Source organism: Erpetoichthys calabaricus, chromosome 15 (genome assembly GCF_900747795.2).
Source record: "Erpetoichthys calabaricus chromosome 15, fErpCal1.3, whole genome shotgun sequence".
Lineage (NCBI taxonomy): Eukaryota > Metazoa > Chordata > Cladistia > Polypteriformes > Polypteridae > Erpetoichthys > Erpetoichthys calabaricus.
This window is the reverse complement of record NC_041408.2, coordinates 19,288,832-19,314,323: the sequence shown is the minus strand read 5'-3', so window position 1 is coordinate 19,314,323 and position 25,492 is coordinate 19,288,832. Positions and strand designations below refer to the sequence as shown.

The 25,492-nt window shown below is 38.4% G+C and overlaps 1 protein-coding gene across 1 annotated transcript in view; it reads left to right on the top strand.

Annotated features, from left to right (window-relative positions):
- The window catches only part of pigf (phosphatidylinositol glycan anchor biosynthesis, class F), a 51,480-nt gene that overhangs the window by 5,870 nt on the left and 20,118 nt on the right, over positions 1–25,492 (top strand). The window contains exons 2-5 of the mRNA XM_028820910.2: positions 72–318; positions 4,204–4,295; positions 5,683–5,799; positions 11,906–12,014. Coding sequence (XP_028676743.2) covers positions 91–318; positions 4,204–4,295; positions 5,683–5,799; positions 11,906–12,014 — 546 coding nt within the window. The 5' untranslated portion in view covers positions 72–90. The remainder of the gene's footprint in view (positions 1–71; positions 319–4,203; positions 4,296–5,682; positions 5,800–11,905; positions 12,015–25,492) is intronic.

The window sequence follows — 25,492 nt, the reverse complement described above, 5'->3', positions numbered from 1 at the left end:
GCCAAATAATATATCTGTCACTCTTCTGGATTTTTTTTCTTTTTTTGTAATTAATATATTTTTTTTTTTAGGGAATACTTTCAAGTCACTATGAAGGACATAGAAATTAAGGGCATGGTTTCTGCTCATGCCATCATAGCAATAACGATACTGCTGGCAACACTTGCTCCAACTCTTTTTGTCGACAACTATTCTGTCTATGGGACACACTTGGTGTGGCTGTATTCCTGTTGCTCTGCAGTTGCTGCGGTAAACATTGCACTGTATGCTCTGCTTGGTGTTAGTCCAACACCTAAAAGACATACTTTGAGCTATAAGGTAAGGCTAAAGCTATGCAAAGCTACTTTGGGGAATAGTCTAGTGTGCATCAAGATGTAGGTACAATGTGTAATTGTCCTTTCACTTCACTGTAACCTTTCTAGTAGAATGTTCAGTACAATGGTGCAGTGGTAGTGCTGCTGCTTTGCAGTAAGGAGACTGTGGAAGATTGTGGGTTTGCTTCCCAGTTCCTCCCTGTGTGGACAGCGCTTTGAGTACTCAGAAAAGTGCTATATAAATGTAATGAATTATTATTAATGGAGGTTTCACATTTAGTCATTGCCTAAGACTGTAACGAAAGATGCTACTAAAAGTCTACATATTCCTTCCAAAACACTGTATTTTGGCTGAGCAGCCTGAATTCTAATATATGAAATCAGATTTAATTTATTTTTGCTTTATTTTGTAATACATTGTATGCTACTGAAACAATTCTTCAACATTTCACAAAATCTTGGTTGGAAGATTTTTTTGCTACCGTTAAATGCCATAAAGGTGTTTGGAGAGATGTGTACCCACATAACATATTTATGTCCAGCAAGGTCTATCTGTTCCTTTTTAATGAACTGTCATTGTAAACTTGCATTTCTAGGATACTGTTGATGGTCATCACCCTTTAAGTTATTTCAAAGTCTTTAACAGTAGTAGATCAGGGCTGTGACCTAGACACTAAAAGTTTGCTTTTTTATTTTCAGATGCTGTAAGGTAGTTTTAGCTGTGTTTAATCTTGATTTATCTCCGGATATTTGACAAGTACAAGACTATAGTATAATTGTTTATCATGTATCTTTTTGATATCTGGATCACAGACTGTTTAAGTGAATTGTTCAGGGTAACTTATTGACTCAATGGCATGGGTCAAATTGACAACTTTATGGTGTGCTAGTAAAGGCAATACTACCTTCATTACAGCATTTTCTCTTTCTTTATATACCGTATTAATATTGAACATTTCTTATTATGAAAAAGAATATTATCTTACATTAACATTCTGTTGATTTATTAAACAAAATAAAATACACAGTTACTGGTGCACATAAGCAGGAAGCTTTAAAAAAGATGGCTCATTTACATGGATTGCTAATCTTTTTTTTTAAGTAATGCAGCTTACTTTCATAATGTTGCCTCCATAAAACATTACATTTATTGAATTATGTTCTTTTTTTTTTTTGGGTTAAAAACTTTTATGTTTTATTTAAGCCACTTGGTTTAAGAATTGGTATCAGTCCAATAAAAGTTTTTAGAAATAATTTCTGTGAGACTTTCTTTAGGTAGTAAATCACAGAATGTCAGTTTTTCCACTAATAGGGTTTCTGTTAATATTTTGCTGGTTAAAAAATAAACCTTGCTTGTAGGAGGCCTACATACGAGACCAATGGCATCAATTGCAGTACCTCATTTACAATGACCTGGAGGAACTTGCTCTGGTCACCTTTAGAGATACAGTGTGCACCTCCAGAGTGGTGCAAAGGAGACTCCAGTCCAGACAGGTAGATAAAGGTGGGTCATGGCTGGATGCAAGTTCCAGATAAGGGGAAAACAAAAAACTGTCCAGGAGCATCAATCCCAGAGTTAGAGGTGTCCAGTGTTTTTGGGACCTTGCAGAGACAGCACAGAAACTGTGATGATTTTGCCACGGTAGCTGAAGAGGAGCTGGCGTAACAGGTCGCCTCTAAACCAACCCCAAAACATAAAGAAAGTTGTTTAAGGAAGTAAATTACTAGCGGTAGTTTGCTCTGACGAAAGAGAGTCTTATATGGTCTGCGGCCTTTAAGGTGCACAGGTAGGAGACCTTCTTGGACATGTGTATGGGAATGGAAATACTGTATATAAAAATACATGCAACAAAATGAACAATAATATTCAAAGAATGCAAAAGAATAATTTGTAATTATTTGTATACAGTACAGGCATTTAGACCAAAATAAAATCAATAATATACTCAGAATTCTTCTGTTAATGCTAGTAGTGTTAATGATTGAACAGATGAATTTGAGGTGTTTGTAGTTGTACGTAAATATGATTTTTTTGACAGTAGCAGAATTCTGGCTAAGCCCAAAAGATGGAGATGAGAATAATATAAGTGGATACATTTAAAAATTGAAATGGACAGTGGAAGAGGTGTGACTTTTAACAAAAAGTTGGATTTAAATATGAGTCTTCTTCAAGTACGAGATTAGCTACATTTTATTGAAAATATGCGGATTCACATCCAGCACAGGTGCTTTACAGAATAGAAGGTCATGTTTCACTAATAAATTACATTACTGTGAGGTGGCAACTATAGTATTTCCTTTGAGGGTGTTTTTGATATACTGTAATTTATTTAGATTTTTCAAAAATCTCTTGATAACAGCAATGAGTGTCTAATGAAGAAAGTAAATAATTTTGAGTTCAAGGTGTATTGTGTAGATATATGTAAAGTTGGTTCAAACATAATACAAAGGGCTGTTATTTGAGCAACCTATTTTGGTTTAAGCAGTGCTAAAAGTGGTATCCCTGAGGGATCAATGCTGGGCCGCTGCTCTTTTCATTAATGATCTTGATTAAAAATGTCGCTAACAAGCTGATTAAACATGCTAATGACACCAAACTATGTGGAATAGTGGATACTTTAAAATTAGCAGAAACTTACGTGGGAGATGAAAAGGTGTTTACGTGTAGGAGTTAAGAATGTTTGAATTAAGCAGCATACCCGAACAATATAGAGAAACAATTAAATGAAATCCAATAGAATGTTTGTTATAAAGCGCAATGTGTCAAGTTCAGATTTGAGGGGTTATTCTTAAACTATAAAATCTGGAATGCACTATGCAGTTTAGATCTGTTTTACAAAAAAATACACATCAGGACAAGAGCAATTTCAGGACTGTTGTGCATGAGCAATGAAGATAGACTACAAAAACCAAGTCTTTTCAGTTTAAGCAGATGGAGGTTAAAAGTAGACATACTGTAAGTGTTCAAAATTATGAAAGTACAATGCATACTACCTGTCATTGTAAAGTTGATTCTTCCATAAGAGCTCTGGAAGACAAATAGAGGATGGTTAAGTGTAAATTATATAGATATGTTAAAAATAGACCTATTGATACTGCATTTGGAATAAATTTTTAGGTAGGATGGTAGAAATTAATACTTGGAAACCTAGAAAGTATCATCCAGTCAAGATTCGAGAAGTTAGGAGAATACAAACTGATGAGCTGAATGTTGGGTTGAATGGCCTGTTCCTGTTAAAATAGTTATTTTGAAATGTATCGCATTGTCTGCCCTTTACTTTTGTCACGGTATGTAGACAGAAGCTTTCTACACGTTACAACAATTCTTTTTGGTTATCTGTAATTGTATTGCTATAATGGTTCTGTTAAAAACATTACACCAGTTTGCCAGCTAGAGTTGCTCCCATGATATTTTTTGCTCATACTTTACAGTTTTGTGTGGGGAAAGTTTCAAAGCAGTACCATGCATTTGCCCCAAATGTTTATGTTGGAATTGGTTCATAATACAATGTTATTCTAATTGGTTATCCTTTTGGGTGATAGTCTGTGTTTGGCAGTGGATTGTTTTATCCACTTATTAATGAAAACATTCTTGGCAAATGCTTTCGCTCTCGCACGAATTGTTGGCTCTGTAGTGCGTGTGCCATGGTCGGCTGCTTAGTGAATTGTTGGTGGGCGGGGCTCGGTCTTGCTTGCCATGGACTTAGTGAATTATATATATAGAAGATATCAGATATGTACACATATTTGTGGTAGATAGTTAAATGAGAGAGGAAAAGTTAAAATATAGTGTAGCAGTAATATGTATTTTTTCAATGAAAGTAATATTCAATAGTAACTTTTTATCTGTTTTTAAAAAAGTGAAAAGCGTCTCATTTTCTTTTTGCAGGTGACAAAACTCTTCAGGTCCTTCATGTATTTTGGGTTTTCCTGCTTGATTTTTCACGGGATTGTGGTCTTGTATGGTGCACCCTTGATTGAGTAAGTAAAAAAAAAAAAAAGAAAAAGCAATACCTTTACTACATAGTGAATTTTTGGGCTGAAGAATGGAAATGTTGGTTCCATGTTACTTTTGTAGCGTTTCACATACTTTTTTCAGCCCTTACTCTTCCATCATCTTTTAAACACAGGTTTGCGAAGACAAATACATCTTGAATCCTGTTTATTATTTGACCGTAAGCAGTGTGCAGTTCTGTTGCCTGATGGTAGACCTCACTCTATACATTTGTATGCTGATAAAGTAACGCAAGTACACATACTCGCAGGCATTATTTATTTACTTTTTTTCCTCAATTGCATTGCGTTTTAACCATTGCACATGCTATATGCATTGCTGCAATTTCATTAAAAACCTAGAATATCGAGTGCTTTGTGCTTTCCAATCTGCTGTAGCTGAGGCATGTAGCTTTTATAAGAGATAATTTGCAGCTCTAAAGAAAACACTTTAAAGTATAATTTTTACACAGTCTTTGTTAAGGGAAAATGTCTATCTCAAGGAAATGTTTTAAAAAATAAAAATATTTCCGAGCTGTAGAAAAGTGTAATTCATATGGTGTTTCATCTATTCATCCATTCATCTTCCAAACCCACTATATCCTGATTAGGATTGTGGAGAAGCTAGTCATAGCAAACATAAAGCACAAGGTAGGAACAATCCCTAGACCAGGCGGCACTCCATCGCAGGGTGAACATACACATACAGACACACACACACACACACACACACACACTCTAGGGTCAATTTAGCATCGCCAATCCACCTAACCTGAATGTCTTTGAATGGTGGGAGGAAACCTATATGAACACGGGACTAACTTCATGCAAGGTAGACCGAGGGGATGAGCCACAGCCTTCATATTGTGATGCAAGCAGCGCTACCACTGCACCAATGTGTTTCAACAAAATCAAAAATAGTGATGCAAAGGCCATTTGTTGAGTTAAAATGGAGTGACCACAAAATAAAAGATATTTGGGACACTCTTGATAATACAAATTGCTGCATCTTTCTTACTGTGGATATTGTAATCTTGTAAGGTGTACTCTAATGTGTCTTGGTCCACGTTACTTGGAGCTTTCTCTTTATGAAAAAAGGAGGTTAAAATTCCTCCTGCCAACTGTACCAGAACTTTGTTATTCTGTTACAGCTGTATGACGTCTGTGAACCGATGTACCTGGTACTTGTTAGACTTGGGCAATATTGATGTGACCAAATTCTCTCCCAAGCTTTGAATATCATTGTTTCCCATGGAAGAAATATTATTTTTGCGGTGTACTACTGATTTCTCTTTTCAATAAATTAATTGAATGGTACTTGTAGTGGATGTAAGGTTTCATAACAGTTATTTCTTTGGCCCTGTTTCTACCATAGGTCAGCTTTGGAGACCTTCTCTTTTGCTGTTTTGCTGTCAACCTTTACCACGTTGCGCTGCATCTGTATGCTTGGGCCAAATGTTCAGGCCTGGATAAGGGTATTCAGCAAAAATGGGTATGTATGTATGGAGAGGTGCTAAACAAAGCGGAAAGTTCATCCATAATTATCTTTCTGTTAAATATGTTAAGACTTTTATTCACATATCAGTACAGTATATTTTTAAATTTGAATTTGATATATCCACTATTTTTTTTTCTTGTGATTTGAGTAATAAATCCTGAGCAAAAATATCTAGATCCCCCTGTAGCTGGTTTTAAAGGCTGTATGAGTTAAGAATACTTTATTACTGATGTGTATACAGTGTGTTTGCAAATTGTTTGTGTAAAATGAAAATACAAAATAAAGCATCAAGTCAGGCACAGTTATCTAGATAGCTCCACTCTGATAGTCGTATTTAAATTCCCCTTCCCAACCAAATGACAGAAAACAAGAAATGGAGAAAGTATAGTAAGTGGTAATTAGTCAGAAATAAAATGGCTAAGAGAACTGCAATGAGTAAAATTTTCATTGTAGCGAGTTATATGTTAGTAAAAAGTAATCAGTCAGAAACGTAATGGCTAAAAGATTTGTAGTGGTGAAGCATGTGTAATGATTACAATGAAAAGTGCTAGTTGAGAGCAGCATTGATGAAGGACAGGCATATATATCTCTTTTGAGATGTTTCTTCTCCTTTTCATTTGAAGCTGAAAAGACCGCCATATTTTGCTTTTAGTTGACCTCACTCTTTAGTGTAACTACTAGAGGAGGTGCAGTTGTGTATTTCCCACTCACTCTCGTCACCTCCACTAAGTGAGCTTTAATGTGGTTAATGGCAATTTTAATTTTACCTGTCCTTCATTAATGCCATGCCCAGGTGATTACCATATTGTTTTAGAGTTATAGTCCTCTTGCACCCCATTCCCAAATTGGCTATGCACAGAAAATCGCAATCAAAGCATGTGAGTATTGCATTAAGAAGCCTATATATAATACAAATATAGCACAAATTTTATAAATGTTTTCTAATTCAGTATAGAGAAAAGTACTCTGTAGCTACAGTTTAAAAATTGAGCTATAGGCAAAACAGTCCTGTTAGCATGGTTACTTAATGTGTTTGATTTTATCAGCCAATTGCACCAGAAAGCCTTTCAATACTTTATAATAAAGTCCTATAAATAAAAAATTTAAATGTTTCCAATATATGCTATGTCCTTTGTTTTAATACATTTAGCCATTTTGTTATATTGTACACCATCTTCTGTGCTTTGACTGGATTTTATACATTGGAAGTATCAATTTAAGTTTACTATACAGAGTACAGTAAAATTCTTACTTTCCTGTATACCTAACATGTAATATGTCTTAACTTTCATGTTCCAACAAACAACATATTGTCAATTTACTAATTAATAGAACTGGCTGCTTTGGTATCAACTTCCTATCCCAATGTGTCTTCAGTTTTTCTGTGTGGGTGTGCTAATTGCATATACTGTGTGTGTGCATCTGTGTGTATATATTCCTCTTTAAAAAAAGAATAAGTGTCTGTCTGTGTGTCTGACCAGTTGCTATGTCTCTGTCACTCCAAACGATTGTGCGTCACAAGCATTTTTAGTAAACAATGTATCGCATTAACACTATTTTTATGAATCCCATACCAAATGATATAAAACAGAGACTTGTGCATTGCATGGTGTACACACACACACACACACACACACACACATATATATACAGTATATATAATATTGTGGCAACCAGCCCGAACATAGACAGGCAGACACCGAAGGTTTAAACACCACACACGGTTTATTTCTATTTACATTATTTACAGTGTCCACACACAACCCGGTGCCCCTGCACCACACACCCTCAGTCCGGGCCTTTTCCATTCCTTGCCTTTCTTCACCACCTCCACTCCTCTCCTGGGCTTTGTCCTCTTCTACCCGACTCCAGCTGACGAATGGAGGCTGTGCTCCAGGTGCCTCCTGATGAGCTTCCTCTGGCAATTCCTGGTGTGGCAGAAGTGCCGCATGACCACCTGGAAGCACTCCAGGTGTCCCTGGTAATCCTTCCGCCAGCACCTCCGGGTGTGGCTGAAGTGCCGACATCCAGGGCTTCTTAGGCGTGCGGAGACCACGGGCCTCTATAGGGTTGAGCTTCCATGCTTCGTTTCCGTGGCCCCCCCATACCAACCAGGGTGGCTGCCCTCTTGTGGCCCGGAGGAGGCGTAGTCCCTCTCCCGGTCCTTCCAGGCGTCCTGGCTGGGTACCGCCCCCAGCCGCTCGCCACAATATATATATATATATATATATATATATATATATATATATATATAATACTAAATAAACCAGAATAAATAATATACTGCTAATTACCTTGGAAATTGTATATAATATAAATTTTGATATTTTAAAAGGATATGCATTGCACATTGATTATTACAGTAAGTATGTTCAGTATAAGTGACATTAATGACTTGGTATAAATAAAGGTATCTGCTAAATAAACAATACTAATATTAAGAAGGGATGTCCACACTGTCTAGTGGTACCCATGGAATGCTGAATAAATCATTTTAATTTTCAGACTGCCTCCCATAGGCAAAGTTGAATTTATGTCCCATGTGCTGTATATCATTTTAGAGGTAAAGTAAGTATGCTAGTAAATATCATTGCTTGTTTTGTATATCATAAATATTTCATTACAGTAGTAGATAACTAATCTTAAATTAATATTACTGATATTGAAATCAGATCCTTTACTGTTTAGTGTTTAAGTCACTGTTCTTTACAAAATACACAGTATTTATCCATCCATCCATCTTTCAGCCTATGGTAGCATGACGTTATGCATGTCTTTGTTAGCAATTGCAAGTTGAATCATTTTTAATATCAAAAGTTCTGCAGAGACATGCATATATAGTTAATTTATCACTTAGAACTTTTTTTCAGCACATCTTGAAGCTTTTAACTTTTTTTTTTTTTTTTTTTATTAAGAGTAAAAGCAAACCTAGGGGGTTTCAGATAAAAGGAGCAAGAATGAAAGCAACCACAAATATTGCTTGAGGCTGCACTGAGAGCTGTAAGGAACCTCAGAAAGAAATTAAACAATGTCGTACACAGCAGGAGAGATGACAACCCCTGTGGATCACAGCGTTGATTGTGGCACAATAAAGAATAGAATGTGGAGATTGCACATGCAGTGAGAGAGAATTAATATTCACCAGGTCTTAAATATGCTGTACATTGTGACTGTACAACATATATAGTTCATTTGACACTGTGTTGTTTATAATAAACAGAACTGCAAATATCATATCTTAGATCTGGAAGGTCAGTATATATCATTTATATAGTAGATATTAAAGGAGTATTGCTCTAGACACTAAAACTGAAATGAACACCTGAAGTCTAATAAATTCTGCTGGGCTTTAAAAAACATGCATTATAGACGCATCTATTTTTTACATTTTGCTGATGTGCTCTTTTTTGCCACTAATTGGTATTTGGGGTTGTTTTTAATTTAGGTCAGATTCTGTTCAAGTGAGACTGGCCTTCATGTTGTAAAGTGTGTCGTTACTGTGGTGTGAACTGTTGTGCTTAATAATTGAACTCTCAAAATAAGGCACCCATCATCTTTCACTTTTTATTTCTGATGTGATCCATCACGTATGGTATAAATCAGAGTTAGGTAAACTAGTTCTCAGAAGGCTGAAGTCTATCTACCAGATAATGCAGCATTTGTATATTTGCATGAGTATTTCTTTAAAATGTCAGGAGATTTCTATCGTTTTTGAGGTCACAGGAATATATTTACTCTGCTCATATTCAGTCGTATTGCCTCATGATATTTACAATGAAGCTGCCAATTTGGATGAGTGCACATCAGTGCAAAGGGCAAGAGCTAATTATCATACATTTTCGTGTCTGCTACTCTGGATTTGAAAACCAACAACCACTGTGGTTGAACTAATAAATAGTTTGCATTTCTTACTGTTATGCCAAGGAACTGTGACTTGGTTGAGAGACTCATCTGAGAGTGTTAAGAACATGATCTTGCTCACTCTAACACACACACACACACACATAAGATATGGTTTATTTGGTAAATACTATACGCAATACTATATCTGGTGTAACCTGCACCCAGGCCTGTAAATCATCATCATACAGATGACAAATATCCTCATGTGGAATATCAGTCTATGCCCTTTCAGTCTGCAGGTGAATTGATCAAGGTTCATTTCTGATGGCTGAAAAATGGGAGACACACCTGTCAATCCAGTTCCATAATACATGCTCGACTAGGGAGATGACCAGTGAGTCATGTTTGCTGGGGAACAGATAAACTGCCTCTAAAGGTCAGAAAGTTGCACCATCATCGCCTGGCTGGAGAATGCATCTCCCATTTCAGTTTCAAATCCCAGCCTGGCCATTAACAGAATCAGAACTAACTGAACGATGTCCCTAGTATAGGTAGCATTGGTCAAGGCGTTCCCTCTGCAAACACATCATGATGCCTGGTGTGGTGGACCCTTTTTATCGCAGGCATATATATACTGTACGATAGACATAGTTGGCCAACAGGTCTCTATTGGACACATGCATGACTGTGACTCATTCCCAAGTAGAATCTGGCTTCATTAGACCATGAGACAGCCCATTCAAGTTAGCTTAGCAGGTGTTCATGTCGGTGACAATGCCTGAGTGGCATGCGTCACATTTCCTGTCTAGTTCCAAAGACATGCATACTTGCATCATTGATAACTGTAGGTTTTTCAAATGTAAATGAGTGTGGATATGTGCATAAGGATATGCCCTGTGTTGGAATATTACAACATCCAAAGTTGGTTCCAATATTCTGTTCAAAATTATTATTAGGCTGCACTTCCCTGAACCTTATGTGAAAAAAGTGTATTTAGAAAATGGATGGATATACTTGTTCAATGTTGAAATTGCTAACCCATTTTTCGTACAGTGTTTAACTTTCAATGGAAGGAGAACCTCTCCTAATATTATTGGTTTGTCAAGTGCACCACTGTCCTTAGAATGCTTAGTGCTACAGTGAGACTCTGTTTCTTGATAGGCATTTGTGCCATTTATCTATATTGCGATTTGTTCCCTTAATTAATGTAGCTTTCTTTGACAATAACACTAAAAGCCTGACATTGAAACAGTGCTTTGTATTTATTCTGCAAATTATCCCATTTATTTTATACAACTTTGAATATGTAGTTTAATATTTAGAAAACTGTTTAGGGTTCCTGCAAGTTACTGTACAGTACATCAAAATAGAAGACTATTTTGAATGTAATTAAGGCAGAGTATCTTCCATATCTAATACAACCCAGCCACAGGGGATGCACAAACCAGTGTGTTTCTTCATGCCAGTCCCAAATCTGGATAAATTGAGAGGGTTACATCAGGAAGGGCATCCGGTGTAAAATTTTGTCAAATCAATATGCAGACAACAATACAAATTTCCATACCGGATCGGTCGAGCCCTGGGTTAACAACGACCGCCACCAGTACTGTTAGCCAACAGGGTGCTGGCGGAAATTGGGCTACTGTTAGCCGAATAAGAAGGGGGAGACATGTCCAGAGGCATGAGGAAAGGAGGAAAGTAAAGAGAGTGGAACTGTGGAACCATATCTAATACATATCACTAAAGTTGTCTAAGGACACTTGCTCCTGTGTGCCATTCCCTTGTCGTATAATTTAAATTGTCTTGAGTTTGAAGCATTTTTTGGTAAATTATTGAATCTTGTTGCCTTTGTACCTGTAACATTTTTATATGCTTTAACCATGCCTAATAAATCTTAAACGTGTACAAGGAGGACAGATCGATTAAGACTTTGTCATGTTTTTTTATTGTTTTTACAGTTGCATACATCATCAGAACTGTTGAAATGCTGGATTTAACAAAGCAGTGATTTCATTATAATTTTATGTAAATAGAATTACAGACATACATCATACATTAATTTTAAATAAAGCTGAAGTGCTTCACTGGGGCTTTTTAAATATATTTCTCTAGCTGAAGTGTATCATCCATTACTGAGCATTGCGTGTTTGTGTTTGACATATAATTATAGGCTAAGTTTAGCTCAACAATCCATTATATTTGTGAGACTGAAGAATAATTTATATATTCTTATTATGCAAATTAATTTTCTTTACAGGGCAATGTCAATTTGGGACACCAGTTTGCAGATCACCACACTATGCAGTGTGATTGGAGCCTGGTTTGGTGCATTTCCCATCCCTTTAGACTGGGACAGACCCTGGCAGGTCAGTTGTGCTTTCTAAAATTATTGAAGTTGTGGAGGGCAGAAGGAAGTACGTTAATAAGCCTGCTAAAATTTGATTGAGCCATGAGCAAACCTTTGGTGTATAACATTAACTAGAGGGGAGGAAAGAGATATATCCTGAATACAGGAAAAACTGGTTATTTTAAGATTTAGATGTCTCTACTGGGATGCTGTTCAATTATAGTGAGCTTTATTTTTTTAATCTTGTCTTTCTGATTTGACCTAATTTAACTTAAATATACAAAACTGAACAAATATACTAAATTGAACTTCAAGTGTTTTTTGAAACAGCTTTAGATTCATTAATGGGTAACTTAGATGTGATTCAGGGTTTTAAGAAAAGATTTATAAAAATCATTATGTCTATAATGCCCCACCTACAATATATACCACATAACATATTGTGGTAAATAATCAAGCCTTGACACAACAAATAGGTTTGGGCTAGCCTCCCATATACTTGAGAATTGGCTGCAAATGCAAAAAGGTAGAAAAAATGTCCTTTACAGACAAGAGTCCAAACCAGAACTGAACAGGTTAGGAAACATGGTGGATATAAAATTGAAAAGCAGGAAGAGGAGGAATACAATAATCCCTCCTCGATCGCGGGGGTTGCGTTCCAGAACCCCCCGCGAAAGGTGAAAACCCGCGAAGTAGAAACCATATGTTTATATGGTTATTTTTATATTGTCATGCTTGGGTCACAGATTTGCACAGAAACACAGGAGGTTGTAGAGAGACAGGAACTTTATTCAAACACTGCAAACAAACATTTATCTCTTTTTCAAAAGCTTAAACTGTGCTCCATGACAAGACAGAGATGACAGTTCCATCTCACAATTAAAAGAATGCAAACATATCTTCCTCTTCAAAGGAGTGCGCGTCAGGAGCAGATAATGTCAGAGAGAGAGAGAGAAAAAAGCAAACAATCAAAAATCAATAGGGCTGTTTTGCTTTTAAGTATGCGAAGCACCGCCGGACAAAGCAGCTGCAAGAAAGGGAGTAATGTGAAGGTAGTCTTTCAGCATTTTTTAGAGAAGCGTCCGTATCCTCTAGGCCAGTGTGCGAACAGCCCCTCTGCTCACACCCCCTCCGTCAGGAGCAGAGAATATCAGAGCAAGAGAGAGACAAAGAGAAAAGCAAACAATCAAAAGTCAATACGTGCTGTTTGATCTTTTAAGTATGCGAAGCACCGTCCGGGAAGCATATCGCTTGACAAAGCAGCCACATGCAAGTCCAGCAAGGAATGGAGCAATGTGAAGGTAATCTTTCAGCATTTTTTGAGGAGCGGCCGTATCCTCCAGGGGTGCGAACAGCCCCTGTGCTCACAATATATTTGAGGAGTTTTATTTAATACGTAATACGCGCTCTGGTTGGGTAGCTTCTCAGCCATCTGCCAATAGCGTCCCTTGTATGAAATCAACTGGGCAAACCAACTGAGGAAGCATGTACCAGAAATTAAAAGACCCATTGTCCACAGAAATCCACGAACCAGCAAAAAATCTGCGATATATATTTAAATATGCTTACATATAAAATCCGCTATAGAGTGAAGCCGCGAAAGACAAAGCGCGATATAGCGAGGGATTACTGTATTGGGACTGGAACTGGAAATGAGGTCATTAGGAGCTGGTGGTATGGAAGTGATGTCTTCTGGGGTGGAACTGGATGTGACGTCATGTGAGCCAGGTGAAATTTCCTGCATTTGGTCTGCGGGGAGATAAGAGAAAGGATTAATGCACTCTGACACTCCCTGGTCTGATCAGGAATTACCTTCTTTTGAGCCCTTTAGCTGCCTCCAATGGGCACGTGTGTGACAATATACATGGATGAGTTCTGGGTTACAGGATATTAACCTCCCTTCCTGAGTTAACGATCAGTAGGTGCTTTATTTTTCATACCTTAAACGCATTTTTATATTAGAAAACAACTTTTCCTTTGATTGCCCTCACTCAGTTGAGATTGGTGTAACACGGGCACAAACATTGATCTGTGTGGTTCTGCTACACAATAGCCTAGGCAGTCATTCTTCACCAGCAGATAAGCCAGCATTCTTTAACACACTGTAAATACTAAATTTACCAGCCTTCAGCAAAATGTGCAAGATGAAATTATACCTGAAATAGTACTGGTGAAAGCTCCGAGGTGGCAGGGCCCCTGGAGTGGACGAGGTTCACCCTGGGTTCCTCAAGGCTCTGGATGTTGTGGGGCTGTCCTGGTTGACACGTCTGTGCAACATCGCATGGACATCGGGGGCAGTGCCTCTGGATTGTAAACCGGGGTGGTGGTTCCCCTTTTTAAGAAGGGTGACCGGAGGATGTGCTCCAACTATAGGAGGATCACACTCCTCCGCCTCCCCGATAAGGTCTATTCAGGGGTGCTGGAGAAGAGAGTTCGGTCGATGGTTGAATCTCTGATTCAAGAGGAACAATGCGGATTCCGTCCCGGCCGTGGAACACTGGACCAGCTCTACACCCTGGCCAGGATCCTGGAGGGGGCATGGGAGTTTGCCCAACCAGTCCACATGTGTTTTGTGGATTTGGAGAAGGCATTTGACCGTGTCCCTCGAAGCATCCTGTGGGGTGTGCTCCAAGAGTACGGGGTACAAGGCTCGTTGTTACGAGCTATCCAGTTCCTGTACAGGAGGAGCAGGAGCTTGGTCCGCATTGCCGGTAATAAGTCGGACTCGTGTTCCTGTTGAGGTTGGACTCCACCAGGGCTACCCTTTGTCACCGATTCTGTTCATAAGTTATATGGACAGAATTTCTAGGTGCAGCCAAGGAGGGGAGGGGTTCTTGGTTCTTGTTCGGTGACCTCAGAATCTCGTCTCTGCTATTTGTGGATGACGTGGTTCTGTTGGCTTCATCGGACAGTGACCTCCAGCTCTCACTGGAGTGGTTCGCAGCCGAGTGCGAAGCAGCGGGGATGAGAGTCAGCACCTCTAAATCCGAGGCCATTGTTCTCAACCAGAAAAGGATGGAATGCTCTCTCTGGGTTGGGAGCACAGTACTGCCTCAAGTGGAGGAGTTCAAGTATCTCGAGGTCGTGTTTATGAGTAAGGGAAGAATGGAGTGGGAGGTTGACAGACGGATCGGTGCGGCATCCGCAGTAATGTGGGCTCTGCAACGGTCCGTCGTGGTGAAGAGAGAGCTGAGCCAAAAGGCGAGGCTGTCGATTTACCAGTCGATCTACGTTCATACCCCCACCTATGGCAACGAACTTTGGGTAGTGACAGAATGAGCAAGATCGTGGATACAAGCGGCCGAAATGAGTTTTCTCCGCAGGGTGGCTGGTCTTTCCCTTAGAGATAGGGTGAGGAGTTCAGTTATCCGGGTGAGACTCGGAGTAGAGTCGCTGCTCCTCCGAATTGAGAGGAGTCAGTTGAGGTGGTTCGGGCATCTGGTTAGGATACCTCCCTGGGGGGGTGTTCCGGGCATGCTCCACTGGGAGAAGGCCATGGGGCAGACCCAGGACACGCTGAAGGGATCATATCTCCCCGTTGGCCCTGGAACGCCTCGGGGTCTTCCCAGAGGAGATGGAGGAGGTGGCCGGGGAGAGGGAGGTCTGGGCTTCCCTGCTTAGGCTGCTGCCCCCGTGACCCGACCTCAGATAAGCTGTGGATAATGGATGGATGGATGGATAGTACTGGTGTTGCTCGTTTTGATTTTCTCTGAATGCAAACAGTATGCTGACATGCATGCACATTAATCAAAGTAATTTGTTTGTTACAAAAAGTATTGTATGACGAACCCATTTAAAGTGGGCAGCACCATGGCACAATGGTAGTGCTGCTGCCTTGCAGTAAGTAAACCAGGGTACACATCCTGGGTCCTCCCTGCTTGGAGTTCACATGTTCTCCAGGTTCCTCCCACTGTTCAAACACATGCAGGTTAGGTGAATTGGCAATGAATTGGCCCTAGTGTGTGCGTGTGCATGTGCTTGCCCTGCAATGGACTGATTGCCTATGTTAGTGTTTGTTTCTGCCTTGTGCCCAACTCTGGCTGGGGTAGGTTCCCTGGTCTGGATTAAGCAGGTTATAAAATGACATGACATGACCATTTAAAATGTAGTTAATAATATTTACAAGTAATATCTTTTTATCTTCTTCATTATCTATCTCAATGAAACGTGAATGCTACAGTATTTTGCAAGTTATAAAAATTTATATTATATAAACTAATTGTTTTGTGTGTATGATTGATGCTTTAGTTATTAAATTGGCATGTAAATAAATGAAAGTATTAGTCTTAATAGTTGCCCAGAATGCACTTTGATGTGACCAACAAGCAAGTTTTCCATAATAGGTTGGGCAGCTTACTGTTCCATTTAATGCTTCCAGCTTGTAACATGTCATTGATAAATAGACGTGACTTGGTTACCTGTCAGTCAGAAGAGCTGTGGTATGAGATGCTCATAGTGTATTGTTATTGAAGAAATTCAAGTAGGGCTTCATTATAGTGATTGTGTGCACAGCTCAGTAACTCATAGGAGAATGTAAGTGCTAAAGTGATATTTCACAGAGGAGGTACCCCCAGACCTTAAGGCGTTTGCCTTTATTCTGTTCAGATTATGATGAGTGTCAATAGGTTGTGAATAGGTTAGAGCCAGGCTGCTTGGAATCTGTAGGCATTGCCCTAAGCTAGATTTCACTTTAATTTTTTTCACTCAAAGTATAGAGTCATGAAAGCTGGTTTACAGTAACGTAATATTTAAACACTGAGTTTGTCCATTGTCCTTCTGTTATGAGGGTTGGTTTTTGATTGAGACTTTTTTATCTGTGTATGGGTTTAGTTACTTTCTCAGAGAACAACATCGTTAGGATATCCCAATGTTTTATTAAAACGTTTGTCCTCCTGTAAAAGCTTTTCATTTTACTAATTATATTAGTATAAATTATGATCCTATTTGTCATGTTCTTGGATGTTGTAATATTCGTGAAGATTGGTCTTGATGTCATTATGAATAAAGTGTTTCAGCTTTTATTTTAGGGAGAATGACAAACGAGAGATCAAAAGCTACGTGTGTTAAATTATGAGGTATATATTTAGGAAACAGTGAAAGGAAAAAAAAGTGGAAAGTAATTGGCAAAGAAGCTACTAGCTACTAATTGTTAAGAGTTAATTTACGTCAGGGGTGTCCAACTCCGGTCCTGGATGGCTGCAGTGGCTGCAGGTTTTCATTCTAACCTTTTTCCTAATCAGTTTTCACTGCTAATTAACTCCTTTTCCCTTCATTTTAAAGCCCTGTTTTTAAAGATTCAGTTCTCTGAATTGATTTGTTTCTTCATTAAATGGCAGCCAAACAGAAATGAGATGTGAAATGAGCCAGCAGATGGCCAGCTAAACGGGAACGTCAAACTTCAGCCAATTTCACTCCAACCAATTTCTTAATGAAAAGCCGATTCTTGCTGTTAATTAAAGCCGTTATTGAATATCATGACTTGCTGCTGCTCTTGCTGTTCTCATTCTGCCACAGCAGACTGCTGATTTTCTGTTTTTTCTAAGACCACCATCAAGATGTTTTTGTGACCCGAGCAGACCAACATGACCGAGACCTTCACCTTTCTTTATTTTCAGATTAGCTAGTCATGTGGCGGCTTGTTTTGTGTCTCATTATTTTTTGGCTGCTAATTAAGGAAAAAGAAACCAACTAGGGGGTTTGAATCATGTCAATTAAAACGAAGGCAAAACAAGTTAATCAACAGCAAAAATGGTTCACTAATTAAGAAAACGGTTAGATTGAAAACCTGCAGCCACTGCAGCCCACTAAGACTGGAGTTGGACACCCCTGATACATGCATCACTTCAGACTGGACTCGAAGCCAGAAGTGGGTACTATGGACTGTACCATACTGGCAAATAAAGTTACTTACAGTATATATATATATTTTTTATTCCTATGCATTTAAATGATAAATTTCTGGTTCAAATGATGTGTGAACAAAGCAAAAGTTGAATGTTACAGTAAAGAATTCAGCATTTGTCCAGGTTTTCATTAGTGTAACTATTAGACATTTGTCATCTCTGCTTCTGCATGATTAAATAAAAAAATAAGTTGCTGGTTCATGTTGGTAAAACCTTTCTGCTTTGAGTAAAAAGAATTGACCTTAAAGAAAGTGATCGAGGCGTAAGAGACTCGGCAAACGATGTTTAAATGTTTACAGCTAGCTCAACAGTTTCTACAAACGAGCACAGAACTTCAATTTTTGTTTATAAGATTAGTTATTTTAAAAATTTCACTAAAGTAAATTGAAACAAATTATTTCCAGAATGTAGCTCTGCAGTGTCCACTTCACACCTACTCCAATGTGAGAAAATCAAAGAAATCATTCTCTCTCTTAGCAACGAAAGAGATGTGCTTAGGCGGCAATATAGCAGCAACGAAACAGATGGCTTTCATAGCTGGTATGGTGGAAGGAGACCTTGAGGCACCTTTCAGAAACTGTCCAAGATGCCATATTATGCAATATAGTCTTTGCCACTTTTTATTTAGCTTTTTCATATTTCAGTTTATCTATAGTTTATGTACAAAGCTTGTATTTATGCTTTAGGTACTTGATACAAAACTGTGGTTGTCTGGAAAATGGTAATATAAAAAAATGCAACACTTAAACCGTTGTTTTCATCTCAACAAAAATTAAACAACTGTGAATTGATTGTTTTATTATTGTACTTAACTTAGAGATCTGTACATAGACAACATCTTTGCATCCTATGAACAATTACACTACAAATTTAACCTTCCAGCAACACATTTCTTTCACTTCCTTCAAATAAGAAACTTGGTTAAACAAAACCTGCCCAGTTTTCCTCACCTCCCACTTACCTCTATGCCGGAAAAAATATCGATCAGTCTTGAGGACTCCGACAGCATTTCTGTAATATAAAACCATTTTATAGTCCCTCCCAGAGTACAGTGGGAAAAGGACTTCTCACTCGGCATCTCATAAAGGGAGTGGAAGGTAGCAATGCACAGAATTTACTTGAGCTCCATATGCGCAAAGAATACAATTATTCAACTTAAAATTTATATATATTGAGTACATCTGTTTAGTTTAAAATTGTCCAAAATTTTTGCAGTGCAAGACCCAACCTGTAAACATTGCAATCAAGTTCTGGCCTCACTGGGCCACATCTTCTGGGCCTGCACCAAATTAACATCATTTTGGACCAAAATCTTTTAATGCCTTTCAGACAGCCTTGGTGTCACAATCCCTCCTAATCCACTAACAGTTGTGTTTGGTCGACTCCCAGGTGGGCTTAAAGTGGAGAAGGACAAACAAACTGGAATTGCCTTTACAGTAATCCCTCCTCCATCGCGGGGGTTGCGTTCCAGAGCCACCCGCGAAATAAGAAAATCCACGAAGTAGAAACCATATGTTTATATGGTTATTTTTATATTGTCATGCTTGGGTCACAGATTTGCGCAGAAACACAGGAGGTTGTAGAGAGACAGGAACGTTATTCAAACACTGCAAACAAACATTTGTCTCTTTTTCAATAGTTTAAACTGTGCTCCATGACAAGACAGAGATCACAGTTCCGTCTCACAATTAAAAGAATGCAAACATATCTTCCTCTTCAAGTCAGGAGCAGATGTCAGAGAGATAGAGAAAAAAAAGCAAACAAATCAATAGGGCTGTTTGGCTTTTAAGTATGCGAAGCACCGCGGCACAAAGCTGTTGAAGGCGGCAGCTCACACCCCCTCCGTCAGGAGCAGAGAAAGAGAGATAGAGAGAGACAGAGAAAAACAAACAATCGAAAATCAATACGTGCCCTTCGTGCTTTTAAGTATGCGAAGCACCCTGCAGCATGTCGCTTCACGAAGCAGCTGCACAGAAGGTAGCAACGTGAAGATAATCTTTCAGCATTTTTAGACAAGCGTCCGTATCGTCTAGGTGTGCGAACAGCCCCCCTGCTCAATCCCCTTACGTCAGGATCAGAGAAAGTCAGCGCAAGAGAGAGAAAAGTAAGTTGGGTAGCTTCTCAGCCATCTGCCAATAGCGTCCCTTGTATGAAATCAACTGGGCAAACCAACTGAGGAAGCATGTACAAGAAATTAAAAGACCCATTGTCCACAGAAATCTGCGAACCAGCAAAAAATCTGCGATATATATTTAAATATGCTTACATATAAAATCCGCGATAGAGTGAAGCCGCGAAAGACGAAGCGCGATACAACGAGGGATTACTGTACTACACTATTGGCATGTAGACTTATCTTGCTCAATTGGAAGAATCCTAACTCATCTCTTTTAAAAAAGTCAGTGGGCAACTGATGTTCCATACTATTTGTAATTGGAAAAAATCTAATTCTCACCAAGGAACTTTTTTTCAAAACCTGGCAGGATCTAATCAATAACATTTTAGAATAAGCATTTAAATTGAGGAAGCAGACTCTCTCCCCTCTTTTTTTTATTCTATTTATTTTTATTCATTTATTAATTTATCTATTATGCTTACTAGCTTAATGTTTTACTCTGCTGGCCTAGCTCTCTTTCTCATGGGTGGGAGTTGATTTGTTTCAGACCTAGTTTTGTTGCACTTGACTTGCTTATATGGAATGTTATTTGATTTTAATAAAATCGATAAAATGCAAAAAAAAAAAAAAAAAAGCTTTGAATACCTGCTCTCCTTTCATGGGCCTGTCACGTGTGAATGCCATCAATATGGGAAGTTCATAAGTTGTTGTAAAATTTAATATGAAAATGTATAGCTTACTAAATTTCAAACATTTTCTTTTTTTATTGCAATAGTAATGTGGCAAGATCTTTACATTTTTGTTTAAAGATTCAAGCTTTTGTCTAGTTCAGCAGCAAACATTCCATGTGAAAGCATCCAAGGTTTTTGAAATGGAGAATGCCAGTATGTCAATTGCTTCTTGATTAGCTCAGTACAATACTAGCAGAAAATGTAATCCAATTTTTAGGTAGAAGTGCATACAAGCAATTGTGCGTTTTGGAGGTTGGTTGTAAACTAGTTTTATAGCATGCAGTTAAACCAGGAAGCAATGGGGTTGTAAAACTGCCTTGTAGCTTGATGGTCGGGAGAAAAAAGGTATTTTGCGGTTTATGCACCTTCAAATAGCTATTTTGGCTTTGCTTTCTGTACTCTGTCTCTATTAGTAAGTGCGAGGTATTCTTACATTAGTTGGGAATGATATAAATAAAGAGGAAAATGAATTAGGTAAAGGGCTTCAAAGTATAGAATAGAGTTGATCGATATGATGATCATGTGATTATTCATTAGTTTGAAAATAATTGGAAAAACCCATGCTGCTTTTGATTCCCCCACAAATGTTTTCTTTTCCCTGTTTTTAAAAAGTATTAAGTATCCTTTAGCCTCTAGGAGAGTTACTGGAGCAGACTGTAGCCTGTTTTTATGCATCGTATTATCTAAGGTGTTACAGTCGGCATCCTGTCATCCTGAAAATGTACTGAAGCCTGATAAATGTGCAGTGTGACTGAATGCATATCATTCATAGAAACGATGAACCACCCTACCCCCAGCTGGTGGTCCATCGATGTCTACTTCTATCCCAAGTGAAAAGGTAAATGAGAGGAAGCAGCAATGAATAATTAAAATATTCATGCTTTGCCCATCCCCCCAATTAGCAGTGTTTTTAGCTCCAGCCAAGACGTAAAGCAGAAACCAAGAAAGCTTTCTCCAAATAAAAGCAGAAGCACAGTGAGTATTTATTAGCATGAGAAATGCGTGCCGGGCTACTCAGGAGCCTTGATGCATTGGGGCATAACCTTCTTTAGTGGCTCCTGTGGAGCTGCTTTCCTGTTGTCATAGTTTGGGCATGAAATGGCCCTTGTGCTCAGTTTTTACTGTCTCCTTGTAGCTGGCAGATGCTTACCCAACCTTCCCATGATTGCAGAAAGTTTTTTTTCTTTTTTTAATGGCTTTTTAAATTAGATTCATAGAGCAGAGTCCATGGAGGGCGGATTTTTTTTTTTTTTTTTAGGAATAGATGATTTAATAAGAAGTTGAGTCATGCTTTAAATAAAACTCTTTTTGTTTTAATTAAAGCTTGCGTCTCCTTATTTGTCACTCATTCTGTGAATTAAGAATTCACTAAAGATATACATTTACTTATAATAATTAAAGCTTGCATATGCAAGCCTTTTGATTTTTCTAGTGTATTGCAGAAGACATTTATCATGACAATACATACTGTATAGGAACAGAGAAATTTATAGAATACTAATGACATGCAGGAGTGGTTATGTTAAACTACCAGCTACATAATTATGCAGGAGCAAGTCGGATGTGAACTAATAAAGAACAAAATAGAATAGATAAAGATGGTCACAGTTCTGGTTTCATAAGGGACGTTGGTAATGTAAAAACTTGTAAATTACAGAATAATGAAGATAGGAAAATATTGTCTCACAATGTTGCTGTGATAAGAGACAATTGTACAGTGATAAACAGTCATTTTTTGATTTTTGGACTTGCATGGTGTTCATAAAAATTCTGCATGTATTTTTTGCATACAAAGCATAAATAAGATCAGGATACTGGCATGATTTGAACTGCAGTGCCACTGACTTGCAGTTGAACATGCTGTCATCTGTGCTATTCAGACTTATGCCGCAGAACAGAACGTAGATGAAGGTGGAGGTGGATTCAGTGATTTGCATACCAGAAGAACACCCACATAAACTCATTCAGCTTTATAAATCTATCCATGATAGTTTCTAAATAAATGGGCCTTAGTTATTGTGTCATTGGTTAATCGAATGTATCAGATGTACTATGTAACTAAGTACTCTTCTGTATTCAATATTTGTTTTTTACCAGGGGCTAATATTACTTTGAGCTGCTAACTGTTGCACATGCTACATACAGTCCTCAGTGGTGTTGGTATGAGAGAGATTGCAGCAGAACTAAAATTACATTAATTTGAAACCGTATTCTGTAATGTTGCAAAGGTGATTTAAAGTTGATTCATTCAAAGCTAAAATATTGACTTTCCATTAGCATCAAAGCCTAAAATTAGTACTACGTCAGTATATAGTAGATATGAATAAATGTCTGCTAACAAAAATTACTAAGTACTTTTACTTGCTCAAAAGCACTGCCCTCTTCTGTTTTCATCACGTTTTGAAAAACTGCATCTCCATCAGCTATGGGGGGAAAAAAAAAATATCACTCTTCATTTTGTTCAGTCATGGCTTGGCTCCATCGGTTAATTTGCAGTGTTTTTTGGTTTTTATTTCCAGCTTGTTTGTGTTTTATTTATTTATTTATTTTTTAACTTCAAAAAGTACTTAGCCAAGCCTCAACAGGAATGCCTACCAGAGTACTGTAATGGAAAATCTTTTTCAAGAGGAACAGTATGGTATGCATCTTGGCTGTGGAACATGAATACAACCCATTTGAGTGATTACCGTATTTGTCTATTTGTGTTATTATGCCTGCCTTCATTGGTGTATACTTTGGAAACAGCCATAGCAGTATGGAGTTCCTCACAGTAGCAGTGGTCACATTCTTGCTGTCACGTGAAATCCTTTTACAGTGGCCATAGTGTGCATATACAGGTGCTGGTTATAAAATTAGAATATCATGACAAAGTTGATTTGTTTCAGTAATTCCATTCAAAAAGTGAAACTTGTATATTAGATTCATTCATTACACACAGAATGATGTATTTCAAATGTTTATTTCTTGTAATGTTGATGATTATAACTGACAACTAATGAAAGTCCCAAATTCAGTATCTCGGAAAATTAGAATATTGTGAAAAGGTTCAATATTGAAGACACCTGGTGCCACACTCTAATCAGCTAATTAACTCAAAACACCTGCAAAAGCCTTTAAATGGTCTCTCAGTCGAGTTCTGTAGGCTACACAATCATGGAGAAGACTGCTGACTTGACAGTTGTCCAAAAGACGACCATTGACACCTTGCACAAGGAGGGCAAGACACAAAAGGTCATTGCTAAAGAGGCTGGCTGTTCACAGAGCTCTGTGTCCAAGCACATTAATAGAGAGGCGAAGGGAAGGACAAGATGTGGTAGAAAAAAGTGTACAAGCAATAGGGATAACCACACCCTGGAGAGGATTGTGAAACAAAACTCATTCAAAAATGTGTGGGAGATTCACAAAGAGTGGACTGCAGCTGGAGTCAGTGCTTCAAGAACCACCACACACAGACGTATGCAAGACATGGGTTTCAGCTGTCGTATTCCTTGTGTCAAGCCACTCTTGAACAAGAGACAGCGTCAGAAGCGTCTCGCCTTTGGACTGCTGCTGAGTGGTCCAAAGTTACGTTCTCTGATGAAAGTAAATTTTCCATTTCCTTTGGAAATCAAGGTCACAGAGTCTGGAGGAAAAGAGGAGAGGCACAGAATCCACGTTGCTTGAGGTCCAGTGTAAAGTTTCCACAGTGATGGTTTGGGGTGCCATATCATCTGCTGGTGTTGGTCCATTGTGTTTTCTGAGGTCCAAGGTCAACGCGGCCGTCTACCAGGAAGTTTTAGAGCACTTCATGCTTCTTGCTGCTGACGAACTTTATGGAGATGCAGATTTCATTTTTCAACAGGACCTGGCACCTGCACACAGTGCCAAAGCTACCAGTACCTGGTTTAAAGACCATGGTATCCCTGTTCTTGATTGGCCAGCAAACTCGCCTGACCTTAACCCCACAGAAAATCTATGGGGTATTGTGAAGAGGAAGATGCAATACGCCAGACCTGACAATTCAGAAGAGCTGAAGGCCACTATCAGAGCAACATGGGCTCTCATAACACCTGAGCAGTGCCACAGACTGATCGACTCCATGCCACGCCGCATTGCTGCAGTAATCCAGGCCAAAGGAGCCCCAACTAAATATTGAGTGCTGTACATGCTCATACTTTTCATGTTCATACCTTTCAGTTGACCAACATTTCTAAAAATCCTTTTTTTGCATTGGTCTTAATTGATATTCTAATTTTCAGAGATACTGAATTTGGGACTTTCATTAGTTGTCAGTTATAATCATCAACAATAAAAGAAATAAACATTTGAAATACATCAGTCTGTGTGTAATGAATGAATCTAATATACAAGTTTCACTTTTTGAATGGAATTACTGAAATAAATCAACTTTGTCATGATATTCTAATTTTATGACCAGCACCTGTAGTCTCCACTCTGATTTGTAGATTTCGTAGATTCAATATCAAGATTCTGTCAAGGAGTGAAAACTATCCTCCTAGGGATCTGAAGGCTGCATCTCTGCTTTTTGCAGAGAAATGTAACTTTGTTTTTTAGTAACTGTGATCTGCTCTGTACACAGGAGTTGTTTACCACCAAACGTAATCCATTTGTATTTAGAGTTAACATCTCCAAATGTGGGGTCTGGGTTCTCTCCCCTGTAAAATGTAACTTGTTTTCTTAGGTCAGCTACTAGCTACTCACCCAAAGGATAGGAATTTACGAGGGATGTTCAATAAGTTTATGCACT